At 34.8% G+C, this 18,879-nt stretch overlaps 1 protein-coding gene and 1 long non-coding RNA gene across 2 annotated transcripts in view; one reads left to right on the top strand and one right to left on the bottom strand.

Annotated features, from left to right (window-relative positions):
* Window positions 1–7,722, bottom strand: part of LOC117125072 — a 10,104-nt gene extending 2,382 nt beyond the window's left edge. Inside the window, exons 1-3 of the long non-coding RNA XR_004448060.1 lie at window positions 7,564–7,722; window positions 5,456–7,202; window positions 508–4,371 (exon numbers count right to left, since the gene is read on the bottom strand). This is a non-coding gene — a long non-coding RNA (uncharacterized LOC117125072). The remainder of the gene's footprint in view (window positions 1–507; window positions 4,372–5,455; window positions 7,203–7,563) is intronic.
* A 632-nt stretch (window positions 7,723–8,354) lies between these two features.
* Window positions 8,355–17,638, top strand: LOC117125099 (zinc finger FYVE domain-containing protein 26-like). The gene is made up of 12 exons (XM_033271488.1): window positions 8,355–8,544; window positions 10,006–10,228; window positions 10,869–11,092; window positions 11,629–11,726; window positions 12,335–12,468; window positions 12,721–12,777; window positions 13,331–13,405; window positions 13,855–13,974; window positions 14,464–14,595; window positions 15,085–15,123; window positions 15,587–15,678; window positions 16,153–17,638. The coding sequence occupies exons 1-12, from the start codon at window positions 8,441–8,443 to the stop codon at window positions 16,259–16,261; spliced, it is 1,407 nt and encodes a 468-aa protein (XP_033127379.1). The 5' UTR covers window positions 8,355–8,440; the 3' UTR covers window positions 16,262–17,638.
* Window positions 17,639–18,879: the final 1,241 nt, after the last annotated feature.

Below are 18,879 nucleotides of genomic sequence, written 5' to 3'. Positions count from 1 at the left end.
ATTATTAAGTGCTCAAAATGTATGCATATTCAACATTAAGAAATACTCCCCACGCCGGTGTCATTTGTTGCAAGAAAATATCGTACATTATACATACATAAGTATGCGGAAAACGTTTAGATGGACAACAAAATACATCCTGTCATATCGGCATATTTTGATATTAAATTTATATACTTATGTGAATAGTATATATAGGCCTAGGTCTAATATATTATAAGTATGATACATCATTGAATACATTATATGTAATTATGTTTATATATATATATTATGCCCAACATTTATATAATATTATATAAATACAGTATTATATTGTAAAATTTCAAATTGTATGTCTATAAAATATACATATATTTTTATAATGCGTGTATGACTATCATGTACATTTTAGGCAAATATTACATTATCTCTACAATAATCCGGTATATTTAAGCTTGTTAAGATGCCCGCCACCAAATAGCCCCTTTAAACTCTTTAGTACATGCATCAGTAGTGTTACGTTACCTTGTGTTGTATACTATATTCTAAGTATCTGTCGATTAAATACTTCCGTTCTGGAAACTATTATTGTTACAATCGTTGTTGCTTTTGCAAGAAAATATATGGCTTTCTTTGCAGTGCTCAGAGAACAGAAGGCCTAGGCATCTTGCGACGAGCCATCGCCCGTCAAGTCTCCATGGGCTTCGTAAACCTCATCTCAGTATCCAACTCATCGTCTAGCCTTATGTATCAACCATCCGTCTCTGCCTAAATTGTTATTATTACAATGTAACTAGGCCTACCGGTTTTGCGAACCATGCTAATTTCTTTAATGCAAACTACGTAGTCTTCAAGTATAAAGGCGTGTGGATCACCTTGCATATTGATTAGCCGTATGCGGCAAGTATTGATCCAACAACAAAGATCTCTGAATGCATTTTACTGGAAATATTGTGACCCAAAATCATATCGCTTGTAAAAGGAATTAAGTCGCATACGAAATTTATTTTAGATTCAAGGTTTTCTTACAAATTTGATTACGTTTTGCCAATATTGGTTAACTTTTATTAATAGAAGTGATGTTTTTACCTACCTGGCGTGTTATCGATACTAAATAATGTACGTTCCCAAAAAAAAAAAAAAATCAACATCAAACCAGCATTGTAGTACCAACTGCCACTTGGGAATCAAATTCAAAACTATACAAAACTACACAGTGCAAGCTCAGTTCTAGTGGTTATTGCACTAGGGTAGTTATCAGGAGGTCGTGTGTTCTATTCCCACCCGAATCACTTGCGATATTTTTTTTACAAGCATTTGGGAACGGACGGTATTCAGTACCATGTCAGATAGGCCTTTGGCAAATCATCACTTCTAGGTGATTTGAAATTCTGATGCCAAACCACATTGAAATAACTTTTATTAATTTAACAGCATCCACGTAGAACATAACTGGATATGTAACAATAGTGTCAAAGGTTGTTAGAAACCATAAAAACTGGCGTTTTAATACGTGTGGTTTGAATATACGATGTTTTTATAGTAGGCTTAGTTGGTTACTTTAGCAGGTACTATTATCTCACGAAACAATAAAATTGAGACATGTTAGGCCTATCCTATGTGTTATCTTTGCTCAGGCCATGTGCAGATTCCGACTATTGTTGTGGGGAAAAAGCGGGAGTGATGGTAATCAAGAAGAAAATAAAATATTCAAATTATTGATTACATTTTATTTAATTAGTCCTTATGAATTTAATATACAAAATACCGCCGGCCAGGACATCATAATTGCCAAAAAGTAAACTAATTCACAAATAATGGCTCTCGATGGAGGCTTAAGCAATTGTACATAAATATAAATAGGCCAATATTTAAATCATTGTTAACTACATAAAATGAGTGTATCTAAAATTATATACATTAAAAACATTTTCACTTTACATTAGAATATTGAATTTTGATTTCAGGGAGACACTTTTGTCAGTGGCTGATCCAGTGGGTGGAAAACTTGCTCCACTCCAGCCACCATGGCAAAAAACTTTGTATCTGAAACTGACTGTAGATTTAGACGTAAATGCACCGCTTAGGGTTCGAGCTGCAACCCCCATTAAGCTGAGCATGACAGTATTTCATATGCTAGTGTGTTTGATCCAATGTAAAACGCATGACATGGCATGTAGCGCTCATTTAACTGCAGTATCACATGATGCTGAAATGAAGCATGACGCAAAAAAGCTTGGGGCTTCCAGTTAAAAATCAGGGTTTAAACATAGAGGATATTTCCTCCATGATTTAAGCATGTTTTAATAGTGTCGACAAAAAGCCTCGTCTGAAAGGTGTATACACGAAGCGTTTAAAGGCTGAATAGAGGCAGCTTAGTTTAACACGCGGACCGGAGCGGCCACTCTTGTTTCTACAAGATCTTGATGGCATTCAAAGCAACGAAATAATATTAAATTAAATTTAATAGAACTGAAGCGATAGGCTTACTATGCTATCTAAGTCTACAAGAGGCAATTTTATGTACTTATATGGGCTTGCCCACGGACAAAGCGAAATGCACTGAGCCAAAACCCTCGGCCTTATGGTTGAAAAGTAAAACTTGTCAAGGTAGCTCTTAAAATTTTAAATGGTCCTGAATACTAAAACTCATTATCATATTTTTTTTTTTTTTTGTATAATTGCAGATCCGGTATCTATCTCAAATGGCCGAGCGCTATTATACATTAAAACCTTGAAAAGAAGCCCAAAGGGTATAATCTCGAGAAGAGGACTATCTCGAAAACAAACCCCCAACTTTAGTTTGCAAAAGTAATCTCGAAAAGAAGCTCCTCTTGAAAAGAATCCCATGGGCTTCTAATCAAGCTAATGGGCCTCTTTTTCATTCCAACTGACGTCATGTTTGATGATTCTAATAGCGTGTAGATATCAGTATACTATCAGTATAGCATGGTTAGAAAATTGAAACCAAATTGATTTGGTCAACAGGATTTCATGCATGTATTTAATGGAGAATAGTATCTTTTTAGCATGGTTGGGTTGAAGTCACCACCGGCTAGGCCTATAAATTTAAGCAATCTTAATGATATAATTAATATACATTAAAAATATACACACGTTGAATAAATGTCAGGTCTAAATTTGTTGTTTTATGGAAATAATCATATCAGAAATGTTATTATATGATTTATAATGTATATATTTAGTAGTTTTGGGAATTGTCGGCGGTATATTGTGATCATCTTTATAGACCTAATTGAAAAAAATGTTTTTATTTTTTGTGAGTTTTCAAAAATATAAACAGAATTTTGAATTTCATTGTTAAAAATTGTCTTCAGCAGTCCTATACGGTTTTATAGTTTCAATTACAAATATTAAAATTTGAACAGAAGTCCCCTCTTTAGTTTGCAAAATTAACCTCGAAATGAAACCATCTCCAAAAGAAGCCTGTTCAACAGGTCCTTAAAAAGAAGCCCAGGGCTCCTATTCGAGGTTTTACGATTTAGTTAAGTTCTGGAGCTATTGGAATACAAATCTTTGGTTTTAGGAGGTTGATTCATCTGTTAAAAAATTAACAAATGTTATTTTATTCAATATACTGCAAGCAAACTACACCAAAAATATATTCAAGTATAAAAAATGCATACAGTAGGCCTATTTATATTGTGTATTAAACCTATGTTAGATTTTCAGACTTCCTTGGCCTTTCAAGTTTTGCTTTAAAGCTGGCAAAACACACAAGTAGCACAGGCGACTGAAAGCCCTACAGCACCACACCAACCACTGTCCCTTACAGGGCAACATCCATCGTTATCTTGGGAAGAGATACTCTCACCCCTTAGATTTCGATACTGCGATCGTGGTTGTGACGCAACTACCTCGTCTGAAAAATACGGCGGTGGAGGCTCAACTGGTCGTATATCATACTTCTTGAGGTTTAGGTCCCTTTCCGTTGACGTGTAGTCGTAGGGCGGCAGAATTGGAGATTTTTCAGCCGGTGAACTCGACACAGAATCTGCCATTTTCACATATCTCAAGTAACGGATGTTTGTAGTTACTGTTGCTTTAAAAGTGTTGTCGAATCATACATTTATTTATATGATATTTATTAAAGACAATCGTTGAATAGTAGCTACTGGAATCGTCGAGTTCAAACTTCGCTAGTGCTTTCGTCAATACACAAGACGGTGTCGTATCAACATTAATGCTTTAGTTAGTGTCATTCACTGAAGATTCGTAACTCTTTATTTCAAAGTAATTCTTCAAAAAACATATATTACCAGGAAATCCAATCAGAATACAGACATTGAAATATTACGGTAGCTCAGAAGAGTGGTGTCCGTATGTAAGCCAACTTCATTGTGAATATTCAGTGCAAGTCTTTGTTTACTGAAATCAAAAACAATTATTATTAAAAACAATACTGCTAGAAGCGATGTATCTCAATTTGTTTACAATCGTTAAGATAGGAGTATTTTCGGTGTGAATCCCACCAAGGATAACCCACTATTGCATTTATTCGGTGTGAACACCAAGGATAGCCCACTAAGTCCGAAGACTTATTTCCAGTGGGGTCCTTCTGTTGGTGAATTGGGCAGTACGCCGGGAGGCAATCTCCTCTACTCTTTTCCAGACCTGTCAAATCTCACGCATCTCTCGCATTTAACTTCGACCTCACGCCCTCACGCGAAGCCTATATATTCCCGCACATTCCAGAATTTCTTCAAATTATAATTTTTTAATGTGCTACTTTCTCAAAACTTTGTATCAATGTATTCACTGTAAAAGTATATGTTGTATCGATACTTGACTGTATTTTCCTTATTAGTTTGTGATCTCACGCATAAATCCAGAAGAAATCTAAAGCAAGCCAGTGTGAGCCCCTTGACAGGTCTGCTTTTCTGAAGAGTGTATTACGTTCTTTGACGTCCAGATGATGGGCCATACACATGGGACCAACGGCTTAAAGCTTGAACGGCTCATCCGAAAGACAGTGTGCTGTCTTAACTTGAATTTCAGCCCTCCAGCTGAAACACATTGAGAGCAGCGATGGGCTACTCCTGTCTCTTATACACATCTAGATGTGTATAAGAGACAGCCATGGGCCCGTCTCAAAAATAAGCCCACCCAGGGAATCTATTCTAGGTTTTAAGGTATGGTATATATATAGATAACTTAACCAGGGTGTAGTGTATGTGTTTGTCTTCCTACGAATCTAAGTTCAAATTATCTTAAACACAAGAGAACATACTTAAAATAGTGTGTGTGCTTTTTGAAATTGTATCTGCTATGTGTTATGCACCTACTGGAAAATGAATAAATAAATAAGACATTGTCTCTGATCTAATTCACTTTTGGAGTCCTTAAAAGGTCGGCTGTACCACTAGAACCAGAATTGCGCCTATATAGACCTACGTGCAGTTCACTGTATTTATAAAGTAACTAGAATAGAATATTGTTTTTAGAAACTTACCGGTACAACTTTGATCATGGGTGCTGTTATTAACTATCCTTCGTTTCTGCATAAGATATCGCACACTGTGGACTGTACTGCTTTTCAAAATGTGCCAGTACTATTACTATTATGGAAAAAAAAGTCTTGGCTACCGATTATTTTCGGAATGCAAACCATTAGTTTAGAACAATAGCCGCTATAACATACATAGATACCAGTACCAGAAAATTGAGCTTCAAAATTCCGTTCCCATCACAAGAAGCAAGTCTTAATTTTTACATTAGAATTTTAGGCTTTGATGTGATAAATACGCAGAGTGACTAATACAAAGGTCGGTTCTTGGTTTTTTTGCTGGCACCAGCTGTCACACGTACACGTGGTGTGAATAACCCCTTATTTAAATAATGCATTTGTAATTGCCATTTTAATAGTTTATTATTGTTTTGAATATGTTGAATCATCAGTATGTATGACTATAGAGAGGTGATTGATTGTTTACTCTCCAAACTCAACCTGGGTTTGGATAAATTAAAAGACTTTTCTGTTTTACAAAATGGTATCCATTAAAGTATTTTATAAAATCTTCGTTTTCAAATGGACTAGACCTTTTATAGATTTATATAAACATTAAAATATTGTACCTCAGTTGGTCCATTTTTGCCCTCCCACACATCCCCTCTCTCATCCCAATGGTATTCCTGGATTTGTGAAATATAGCGCCCTCAGTATTCCCTTTTTTCAATAGCAGAGTATTAATCTAAATAATAGGCCTAGGTGTAAAAGGATAATATACCAAATTAGAATAAATCATGATAAAATATTCATTATACAAGATTTATTGTATTTACATTTATATTGATCAATCAATACCAGAAATATAATTGATACAATTAACATGTTTTGGTGACTGCTAAATATCCTCATGCATTTTGCTCCGTTATTTAACGCTTGTTTTGCAATTCTTGTTCTTTTTTAGCCTAAGTCATACCATGGAGTGAAAGAAATAAATAATAAACATAAAAAAAATATTGCTTATACCTCCATGGTCTTACTACCAAACATTGGTTTCTGATTAATTTAACCTCAAATCACATGATGAATGCAATGTCAAGCGAACCAATAAAGCATCTCATTGAACTTTAATTATTCCAATCATTACGGTAATTGTTAAGAATCTTTTTATTAACGTTCATTAAAATATATATAAGATTAAAGAAAGCATTTGGTATTATATTAAAATGTTAATACTGAGCATCGTAACCTTGTAACATCCAAAGATGAGAAATAAATGTATATTAATTATGTATTTGCTCGTATTGCATTATCTGTTCACTCTGCATTCGATTATTACGTCCGGAGTGTTCCTGGGGGTAATTTCTTGTTTGAAATTTAGGAAGAACACTTTGTAATTGCACTATTTCATTCATAGAATCTCCGTTACGTCGTCTTGGCTCTATTACTTTCATGTTGCCAAATCCAGCTTCGATTTCATTTACCGACGGTTGAGTGATTTCTGAGCTTCCTTGGCCTAGGCCCATGTCAGCTGCTATTGAGTGTGTGTTCTGATCAATTCGAGGACAGTCCGCTCCAAATCCCCCATAGCCTGCTTCTTTAATTGTAGTCGGTCGAAAACTTGAAGCATTTATTCCGTCAACCTCCACACTGCTATTGCTAGGAGTCCGACTTCGGTCCATTATGGTATATATTTTAATGTCTTCTTCTCCAATCCAATGCTTATGTAAACATCGACAGCAGATTTTAGAATCTACAAAAAAAATGATTGATCAACATGAACACATAATTGTTTTTTTCTATAGACATAAATTTAGACGTGTCCTCTTTCTTGGGCACAGCACTTTTAGGGACATTTTATGCTACGTGGGCTGTCTTCAGTAGGCCATAGAATTTTAACCAAGAAGAGATTAACCTAAACGTAGGCCTATATTGCACTATTTGTTTGAAACTAGCAACTCGGGCAAATGATATCTGAACTTTTCTAGTGACAAAAGTAACTAGGCCTATTATTAATAGTCGTCAAAATGTGTAAACGATTTTACAGCATTAATTCAAACAACATTTACAAAAACAGTAGATAATAATATTAACGATAGTATAGGCCTACTTACCTTGTGCTTGCTTTGGTTTGTAGTTAGATAGCCTAATAATATATAGAAGTCTTAATGTACCAAGATTCGTAACGGAATGACAAATATACGCAATTGCCCTTAGTCACTTCCGTATGCACTTTTGTAGCTTGCCAACCACTGGCCTTCTGACCTGTTCGAATATGCTATCCCGTCGCATCTCGTTCCTTAATAACATTAGGCCTATAATGATTTATTATCAAAATAATGTATTTCGGTTATGCTGTACTAGTATTGTTGCTAATTAAAGTTTATGAAATCTGTCGTTATATTTAGAGTAGAATTACAGTTGAATTCATTGCTTAAAAGCGATGCTTTGGTGTTATAGTCAAATGATTGTAGGCCTGTAAAAACCATTTTGTAGCTAACCAAATCCACGTCCTACAGTCAAGAATGTCTTTAGAGTCAGGAGTGCCTGTATTGTCAATTGTGTATGATTTTTTTTATCGTATCAATGTCTACATTTACTTGTTTTACTTGCGGAACACATATTGATTAAAATATAAAAAATCAATCGGATTTTTCGATAGCTCCTGCTATCTTTATCAACGTTGATAAAGATAGCAGGAGCTATCGAAATAATTATGCAGCTGCTACTGTTGAAAAAAACCCTGTTGTTCTCAGCAACAACTGCATTGAAAACTAAACTCCGCATTGCATCTCTAAACTTCGCGGTATCCCCAACTTCGCAAATGCCACCCCAGTAATGGCGCCGACAATAGAGGGCGACACTCAAAAATGTTCTTTTGGATAGGTCTATACTTGTTAACGTCGTCCAATAGAGGGCGTTTGACCAACAAGAGAGGCGTAGCGAGGGTGTCTCGTCAAAGTTTTGTTTTTATCCTTTTCGAAGTCAAGTATGTCTTCTAAAATACGGCTGGAGGGTGGTGAGGTAATTCCCGCCCAGGCAGAGGGAAACAGCGATGTATTTCATGATCAACCATTTCTTTTAGCGAAATCTCGGTGAGTTTAGCAATGGCAAACCTTAGACTTGGCCGTAGGGCTAGGCTAGGCCTAGCTGCACTTCTCTAATAAGCACCCAGGCTCGGCCGGCCAGGCAGCCCAGCCAAGGCCGAAATCCAGGAAGAACGGTATACGCCTTTTCCACGAATCGAAACAACCAAAGTCAGTGGTGCGTAACCAACAAAGGCGCTAATGTAATGCACTTTAGTACTCCACCCTAACCCTAACCTTAACCTCAGCTGCAGTATTGCTATGTTGTTAAGGTTAGGGTTAGGGTGGAGTACTAAAGTTCATTAGCTCCCCAATAAAAATAAGAATAAGATAAGCTTTGAGGCTAAATATTTGTCCTCATGTTATCTAAAAATTCATAACTCTATAACGGAGGGTCATATCACATTATATTTTTCTGGAAAATGTTCTCAAAAGATTATTCTACTCCACTAGGGCTAGGTATATGGTGTAAAGCTCTTTTTTTTACCATCTTGATTTCAGGGGTCAAAAACATTTTTTTCAATTTTTTTTCAATCATATCTTATCTGTTGTTTACGCACCTCTGACTTGGGTTGTTTGTCATCACTTCAAGATGTCTACCGATTCGTAGAAAAGGCGTATTTGTGACCCTTTCTCACCATGTTTGCAGTAGTAGGCCTACTGGGCGGCCTACTGTTTGATATTAACCTAAGCGTAGCCTATCCTACTGTACGCCTAGCCCCTATGGTTACAAAGATATATATTCTGTATAACTTACTTATGCCTATCGTCCTTCCTGGGACATAGGCCACCAACAAGATTTCTCCAACCAGACCAGTCCTGTGCCAGTCTCTCCACTTCCCTCCAGGTATAACCCAACCTCAGGACATCAACTTCTAGTCCCATCGCCAAGTATTTCTTGGAAGGCCCCTGTTTCCTTTTGCTCTGGAGGTGCCAGCAAAGTGCTGACCTTGTGATGTTTTGGGTCAGTTTTCGGAGGGTGTGTCCTAGCCATCGCCAGCGTCACTGTAGTATTTCTTGTTCTATGGGCTGCTGTATAATGTTTCCAATAAATATTTTAAAGCCATGCTCTAGAAAAAAGAAAAAAATGTTAATAGGCCTAGGCCTATGTTGTACAACAAAAAGCATATTTGACAAAAACTCGGGAATGCTTAATGAGATACAGATTTTTGAATATTTAAAATCTGGGGGAAAAAGGGGCGTAACTGTCCTATTTTTTACCTTTTTCCCCCCCCCAGATTTTAATTATTTAAAAATCTGTATCTCATTAACCGTTCCCAAGTTTTTCGTCAAATATTTTTTTTGTTGTAGAAAAATCATTCATACAACTTCAAAAATTGTTTTTTCTTCAAGAGCCTAACTTAATTATTTCATTCAGGCTGTACCTTTGGCTAATCTAGGCCATAGGCTCAAGGTCTATTTTATTGTAATTACAAGTTAATAATGATTTCTGTTCACGTCCTTTAACAGGTGGGTATCTGATGACGAAGCAGTCATATGTCTTGTCTGCCAAAACAAGTTCAACCAGCTCCGACGCAAGCACCATTGCCGTCAATGTGGGCGTGTGCTTTGCAGTAAATGTTGTAAGGAAAAGGTGCCTTTACCACAGCTTGGATTTGAAGAACCAGAGAGAGTTTGTGACTATTGCCTACCTATAACAGAACTTGTAACAAAGTCAAGATCTCGTAAAGCTGTAAATATCTGACCTACATTCTTTACTTAACAAATTATTCACTTGAAAATTGGAAATGTTATGAAACATGATAAGAGAATAAGAGATTAATAAATTACTTATTCCACTTTTCCCAAGGTTCACAGGAATCTCCCAGAAATTGGGACAGCTCACACACTTTTGCGAGTGAGAAAAAGCTCATGGAATCTAACCTATCTCATGAACATGATACTTCAAGTTTTTTATAAACTGTATTAATTATCAATTATTCCAGAAGTCAGCCGATTATGGGTCCACCACATGCAGCAAAATGCATGAGACAAAAATATAATATGTATATAGCGCCCTCTATGCAAAAATCACAAAATAAAGCACCCTCTATGTTACTTTTAAAAAAATTGTGGTGGATACTGCTACTGACTACAGTCGTCGTTCGGTATAGCTTCGTTAAAAGAAGCGTATATGTGTCTTATTCACATTTTAATAAAAATAATTATTTCACATTTTAATTTTATCTTTCATAAATATATCGTGAGCGTGAGAAGTAAAAAGTGGATGCTTATGCGCGAGACTCGCGCAGATGCAAAATTGGCCTCTTCCAACTTCGGACCCTTGCCATTTGTCATCCATCAACACTGATACATCTCATTTTCTTCCACAGTCCTTCCAACAGGAGGCCGCCATTACGTTATCAGAGGAGATCCGCAGTCCGTCAGGTCTTTGTAAAGTCGTTGAACTTGGGGGAGTCCAAACATTGATATTCCTATCCAGACTATCAGATGAGAAGGTGCGGCTTGCGTGTGCAAGAAGTCTGCATCTCCTAGCCACTCACCAACCTCTTCACAAGATGCTCGCAGATTCAGGCGCTATAAAAGCTGTTTGTAGGTAAATTAATAGTGTGAACGCTACAGGGGTAGCCTGGTGGGCGCAGTGGAGAATATAGCTAGCTGAACTTGGTGCATATGTTGCTTGTTTTTTTCAATCCCAGTGTGTTTCATTGAATGTGCCAGTACTCAACTTCTTTGGCCTTATAATATTTATTGTATATTAATTTATTGATTTTTTAAAATTTAATTTTTGTTTACTTTCTGAAAGTATAGTTGGATCATTGAGTTCTTCATTCTTTCAAAAGAAATATTAAAGAAAGAGATGAAATGTCTCTACAAAACTAGGGAACATTACTCATAAGTTCTTTCAGTATATTATTGTATTGTAAATACAGACAAAATTTAATTCAGTCTAATAATGATAAACATATCAATTTATATTATTTGCAACACAGTAACAAGTAGAACAGAGAAAATGTTTAACTAGTAAAAAAAATTGCCCTCACTGTTGCTATACTATTCATTGAAACCACATATCACTGGACAGGGCATTTTTTTATTATAAAAAGACTAAACATATTTATTTATTTGCAGTTTACTGTCATCAGCCAATGAGAATCAGGAACAGCTGATAATTGACGGCATTAGCACCCTGATGATCTTTTGTAAGGCCCCATATTTAAAGGCCAAAGGTCAGTAGAAATAGGGGATAAAGTATGTGTTTATTCCTGTTATCAAAACAACTGTTTCATTACTTTTTTTTATTTATTATTATTATTGTTTTAGTAATACAGTAGGCCTATTTCACTGTTAGTAATTATCAATATTATTTGTGTATGCCAATATCTGATTTGAAGGCAAAATGTCCATATGTAAAGGGAATAAAATGTTCATATTCAGATCATTAATTTTGGCTTTACAGTATTATTTATTTTTATTAATGATTATTAGTGTCTTTTAATAAAAGATTATTTTCATTAATATTATTGTTGTTATATCATTTTTGTTTGAATTTTAAATATCTGTGACTATAATATGATTATTAGAAGTTTATTTTGTTATTCTTTTTTAAAATATTATCATTGTTATAGTACTATAATGCATATAATAATATTACATTTTAGGAACTTAGCATCATTGATATATGTATACCAGTTTTTACTAAGGCATATGTTGATTTTTCAGGAAATATTATATTTCAAGTATAAAGTCATATTTTCAGACTAACCACAGCAGGATATGTCTTATGTTCCCTGGTCTTATAAAACATCTGTTAAACATTTTGCCCTTGAATCCTCAGCCATTACCAATGGTGCATTGCAACCAGTGCTGTCGCTATGCAGTATGAACGTCTCAGAAGCCATTGCATTATTAGCTGTGATGACCCTTAACCTTATCACTGAACACCAGGGAAACCACGCAGCATTGATTGAGGTGGGTCCATAACTATTAAATTATTATTAATATAATTATTGATCCAGGACTGTGATATTTGCCTTCCATCAATAACGTTGTGGACTCGATACTAAGAATTTCAGTTCATTCTCTCAACTAAAGCAACTCTACTTCCACCCTAGGCTCTATAATAATGAGACATGACATTGTGTTTGCTGCCCTCTATTGACAGATCCCCTGACATATTCGTATTTATTTGAAACAAATTATTTTACTCACTTTTGCTTTCAGAATGACCGTAATGCACTCCCTCGTCTTCTCTCATTGACCACAGCTAAAGATGAACAAGTAAGTAATTAAATACAAAACAATACAATACAGAAAAATATTTTAACATCGAGATTTAGAAATTTACAGATGTGTAACTCTTATGATTTAGATTATTTATGTGAGGTTGCTAGCAAAAATAAATTTGTAGAAAATATTATTTTGATTATCTGTTTCATTTATAATATAATAAGTCTTGATCAGAGTTTGTAAACTCAAAGATTATTGAGATCCTACAAATTTTTCAATATATTGATACATATTACAAAATATAGACAGAAGCTTAAGAGAAACTAAAAAGTTACAATCTAATAACAGTTTTGTTATGGCTATAAAATAATGAATAAGAAAACAAGTAAAGAGTATATAAAGTATATAATAAGGTTAAGGATGAAAGTTTGCGCCAATAAACATCAAAAAGAGACACATTAAATCTCCATATTAAAATAGTAATAGACACATATAAGATTATTGTTTGATCAAATAATGTTTGCTTAGTTTGATAGACCATACAGTAGATCGCATTGTATTATAAGATATCTCTTTGTCATATTTACCTGTTTTCTGTTCGTAGATGCAAGAGGTAGCTTTAAAGACCCTTGCCCGCCTCTCCATGGGTTCAGATTGGCACAGACACAGAATAATACAGGTGAGTATAAATACAGTGAATACAAACACATAATTGTTTGTTTAGTTTGTAGGAGTGTGTGGTTCAGGGTGTACAGTGTTGGATTTCTGATCAGGAGCTTTGGCTCATCACATTGCTTGTGTCATTGGGCAAGACACTTTATTTACATTTGCCTCTTTCTACCCAGGAGTATAAATGGGTGCCTGGTAGGATGATGTGGCATTTAAATTGTGGGTTGTGTGTGATCAAAGCAGCATGACTAGATATACCCAGAGAGCAAAGGAAGCTGCACAAAATGTGCAGGTTTGTGAACTTGGTATCCAGTAACAAGCGAATGATCTATTTCCATATAATTTACTATTTTATTATAATACAATTTTAGTATTATGATAACTGTTTTGTTTTAATTCTAAATAAATGTTTATTTATCAACCTAGTAAACTTACGCATGCTGTTTTTTTAATTTTCAGGAGGATTTTTCCTCGGGGCGATGTTTAGTCACAGCAATTAGGAACAGGCCTAGGAACAAGCAGGTTCTCTCAAATGCTGCGTGCCTTATCGCAAACCTGGCAACCTCTGAACAAGATCAAGTAAGAACAAATACTTTTTTTTTTACGCACAAATATATGAATTTTTTCCCAGATAAAAAAGTTTCTATTTACCACAAAAAATCTTAATCACTGTACAGTTTACACATAAATATATTGCTTTTTTCCCAGATAAAAGACAAAAAAAAACACTGAAAATCCATAAAACAACATCTTCATGCACTTACCAGTTAATACAAAGTTTTGTGTACCTTGTTAATGTAGACAGAGGAGCAGAAAGATCTGTTGACTAATGTTGCGACATGAATATTTTGACCTGTCCTCAGTACAACTGATTTATAAACTATACTATAAACTATATACATGATTTCCCCTTAACGTCGCTTTAGTTTCCCCTTAGCGACACTACATTCGCCTTATGGTACTGTTTTTAACCACTTCATTGTTTTAGTTTCCCCCTATGGATACTTCTAAGCTCCTATATATATATATATATATAATGTATATATAATGTATATATTTTTTATACAGGGCACAATGGTAGAATGTATGGATGGGCTGTGTACCTTATTAATGCAGACAGGGGAGCAGAAAGATCTCTTGGCACATGTTGCCAGGGGAATTGCCAACTTCTCTAAATTCAAACAGAACTCTTACAAGCTTGTAAGTATGACAATTCAATAATGTGTAAAGTGCTGTTTGTTCCCCATTTACTGTTTCTAAAGCTGGGCATCTGCTACACCTGACAGTCATCGGCCGACGTAATTCGGCTGATGACTGCCACAACACACTGGCAACAGATCGTTTTTAATGACGATCCATTCAGACTGACACCAACAATCAGCAGACAGCGTCGCGTAGTTTATCGCTCACAGGGAGCGAAGTCCAATCTGTCAGCTAACGGTCATACCACGCAGCAGTGAGTGTGCCCGGTTTTAAAATCATAGAGAATGTGAAACTTTCTTCACTACCTGAAGATTATATCTACGCAACCTTAGATAAAGTGTTTTCCCAATGAAAATAGAGCTATGAAAATAGTGCAAGATTCGAACCTAAGCTTCTAGACATTTTAAACCTGAACTGCAACAACTATGCCATCTGCTTCCTTAGTGTGTAGTGATTATTGCTAATATGCTTCCTCCGTTTTTATAGGTGCAGCATTTGCCAAATATAATATCAATTTGTGTCAAGGTAATTTCAGTTTTAATTATGTATTTTACAGTTATTTAACAGTAAATAAATAACTCGGGTTAATGCAATGGTTTTTGTTATACTCTTGGAGTTAGTTGGGTGAAAACATCGTCCCAGGGAGTGGACAAAAAGGTTGATCACTAGGATATTCAGTTCCATACCTTTTTTTAAAAAAATTCCAGTGCCCTATACCCAATTATCTAATACGAAGAATTATGATTTAAAAGACTTTTCGATCCTGCAACAAATTTTAATTCCTACCTCAGAATTGATGTTTGATTTAAAAGTCCTAAAATCAAATCACTGTTCAACTGACACAGATAAATGTTCATAAGGAAAAATTATGTGTACAGCATTCCCTATTATGGTTTCCTTACATATCCACACAAATGTAATATAGTAACAATATTTTACTTATTATTTTTTTATATTAATTTTTATTTTACTTCTTTCACTGAGACAGTCACCTATTGAGAATGTAAGTCAACATGGCTTGCGCACTGTGCTGTTTTTACTCCAATATTCAACAGATGCAACTATCAGTTTTTTGATGAAGTAAGTTTAAAATGTAATACTGTATATACCCTAACATTGTTTATCTTACAAAATATTTATCATCGAAATTCAGGTGTGTACTGTTGACGTATACATTTAAAGCAGGGGCAGATCCAGAGAACTTCTGACGGGGGAGCACAAAATGAAGTTCACGCCACCACGCCCACCTCAGCCCCACCATGGTTGGTGTAAATAAGTGGTAAATAATCGAGCTCTCCTTTCACCCACTGCTGGATCGCCACTGAACTCGTGGGTGCAATCCTTTTTTTTTCCCTCCTTCCTCTTTTTTATTTGTCCGCTTGACTGACAGGGAGGCACTGAAAAGTGTTAATACCAGGAAGAGTAAGGGCTTTTATACCCCCAGGGGGACAGAAACACAACTATAAAATGTAGATACCGAGGACACCTTCACCATAATTTGGATTCACCCTTTCTCAAAATCCAGTAAAAAAATTGATTTCTCTTGTCTTTCAGTGACGGAGCAGTGCAGGTTTTCAACAGCATGGTAAAAACTCTCGGAGTGATGGACAATATGCAAAGGGCACTGGTCAGCAATGTCCAAGAAAGAGTCTCACCGTCATGAATACAACAACTGCCTATATATAGCACCCTCTGTGTATATTGTTCTACAGTTACATTTTATAAGAATGTTGTATACAGCATTTTTGTTTTACAATTATTATATACTGGTATAAACGGAACATTGTAAGGCTGCTATTCAATTAAAAAATATTTCAAGCTGCCAAACATCAGGCTGAATTACTTTCTGTCTGTATTATAGGTTAACGACAAGGGTAAAGCCGAAATTGGGTTGCCAAATAAATTAGAAGGTCGCATGATTCTTTAGGATTTTTAATTGATTTTTATAACATGCTAAATTTTGCTGTAGTAAAGAGAGTGCAGTATAAGTACATCAATAATTTTGTTAATGACCCATTATACAAATCTGTATTGAACGTCCCAAGAAGTGGATCACAGCAAATCGCCTAAACTTTTGTTTGAGTCATCAGCCAAAAAGTTTGATAACCACCCTTAAACCATCCAGTCGTGTATCTATGAGAGGGAATGGTGCCAAAAATGTCTTCCCCACCCCCTCCCCCACTGGGAATTTGATAACAAAAACATTACACTCAAGTAGTTAAAATATCCATTACCTTATTTTACAAGCTAGCACCTTCTCACTTAGGTATCTATCCCCTCCTCCTAAACTCCCCACCCCCATCAACTCCTCCCTCTTGTCCACTGTCATCATCTAATTCTTATTGTTTGGAATTATTGAGTATCAAAACAAGCAAATCTTGAGTTTGACGTAATATATAATCATAATAAAAATGTTATATTTTATGTAATTACAATTACTTAGTTACATGCAAGAGTTAAATATAAATCGTCATTGCTATTCAGAAGTTTGTGTTCATTTTATCAACAACTAGAAGAGGCTACCGATAACTTTTGTATTCAGAGAAAAAAAATATATAATTATTAGCTTTTTGTAAAATATTAGTATTAAAGATAAATATTAATGGTGCTAAAATAAATGTCAAAAGTACTTACGGATATATAAATATATATTTTCACCACATGTAAAAAGTCTTACTCTATAATCTCTTTATATTTCAAATTTTTTTGCAAATATTTTAACTAAATAATTATAAATAGGCCTAATGGATATGTATGAAATAAAACTAATTTTTTTTTTATTGTGTTATTACTAGTAAAGTATGTTCGACAAAATTGTATACTTAAATGTGTATGAAAATGATTTATAAATTTGAATATAGATGAGATTATTATGTACAGTATGAATACGCTGGTGATTATGTAGACATGAATATGTATGAAATAGTTATGTATAAATTTGAATATGTATGAGATTACTATGTACACATGGATATATATAACATGATGTATATAAATATTATGTGAAATGAACATTAAATAACATATATGTATGACATGATTTTCTTTTAATGTGTATGTGAATATGGCTCATAAATAGATAGGCCTTTGTATTATTATGTACACAGACTTCGCCTCAAGAATATAAACAATAGAGTATTATGCGTACTTTTTGCGGGATATACGGTATACAGTAATATATATTGTACACAATATATATATATATATATATATATATATATATATATATTCGAACACTGTATTTAACAGTGTTAACGGCTATCTTGATTTATATTATATGCAACTATATTGTTTCTAGCCGTACCTATTGTGTAATGGAGTGTATCTGGTGGTATTTGAATCTGTTCAACCATGAAGCCTCCGTGGTCTAATGGTTGTGACACTCGCCTTTACAGCGAGAGGTCGCAGGTTCGAGCCCCGCCAGAGGCATTTTATTACACAATTTCTTTATTCATTTATTAACAGGACTACATTCGTTGAGAACTATGCTACGCGATGTATTATTATGTCCTTTATTTGAACACTGTATTTACCTTTCTTTGATAGTCGTTAACACTATTAAATTAAATATAAATCAGCAGAGAACGGTAAATACAGTGTTCCAATATCATGTCCTTTACTCGAACACTGTATTTACCTTTCTTTGATGATTATAGTATATATATAGTTTATATTGTATATTTTTTTACAATGGAATGTATGTTATATATGTAACATATGTAATACGTGTTATATATAATATACTTAGAAGAAAGAATCTCTTATTGAATAGAAAATAATTTTTGTCTGCAACAGAAGACCTCCCAATACAGTGCACCCTCTGGGGCGGATGCAGGATTTGGCGGTGAGTGGTGCGTGAGAGTCCATACCAGTGGCGTAGCTACGGGCAGTGCAGCCACTGCAAAGCATTGGGGGCCAGGGCTATTAGGGGCCCATTCATAAATAGACCTAAAAATAATAATTTAAAATAATTTCCAACTTGATTTTGAAGGAAAAACGGCTAACGTACACCAGAAAACATTATAGACTAATGCTGCAGACAGGAAAGGAAAAGGTCAGTGTTCGCCTGCACCACACAATGGAATGAGGATATTATATATCTGATCTGCTTACATTCAAATAATATATACATAGGCAAAGATGCATATACACACATGCAAACATATGTGTTTATTGAAGTTTTATTCAACAAATAATTTGTCTAAAACCCATAGAATACACTATAAATAAATGTAATATTTTTTGAAAAACATTATATGAATAATTATTCTAATATTCTCA

Source organism: Anneissia japonica, unplaced genomic scaffold, assembly GCF_011630105.1.
Source record: "Anneissia japonica isolate Jap-2015-1 unplaced genomic scaffold, ASM1163010v1 scaffold9_len2422644_cov172, whole genome shotgun sequence".
NCBI classification, from domain to species: domain Eukaryota; kingdom Metazoa; phylum Echinodermata; class Crinoidea; order Comatulida; family Comatulidae; genus Anneissia; species Anneissia japonica.
The sequence above is the reverse complement of the archived record's forward strand: the minus strand, read 5'-3'. Positions and strand labels throughout refer to the sequence as shown.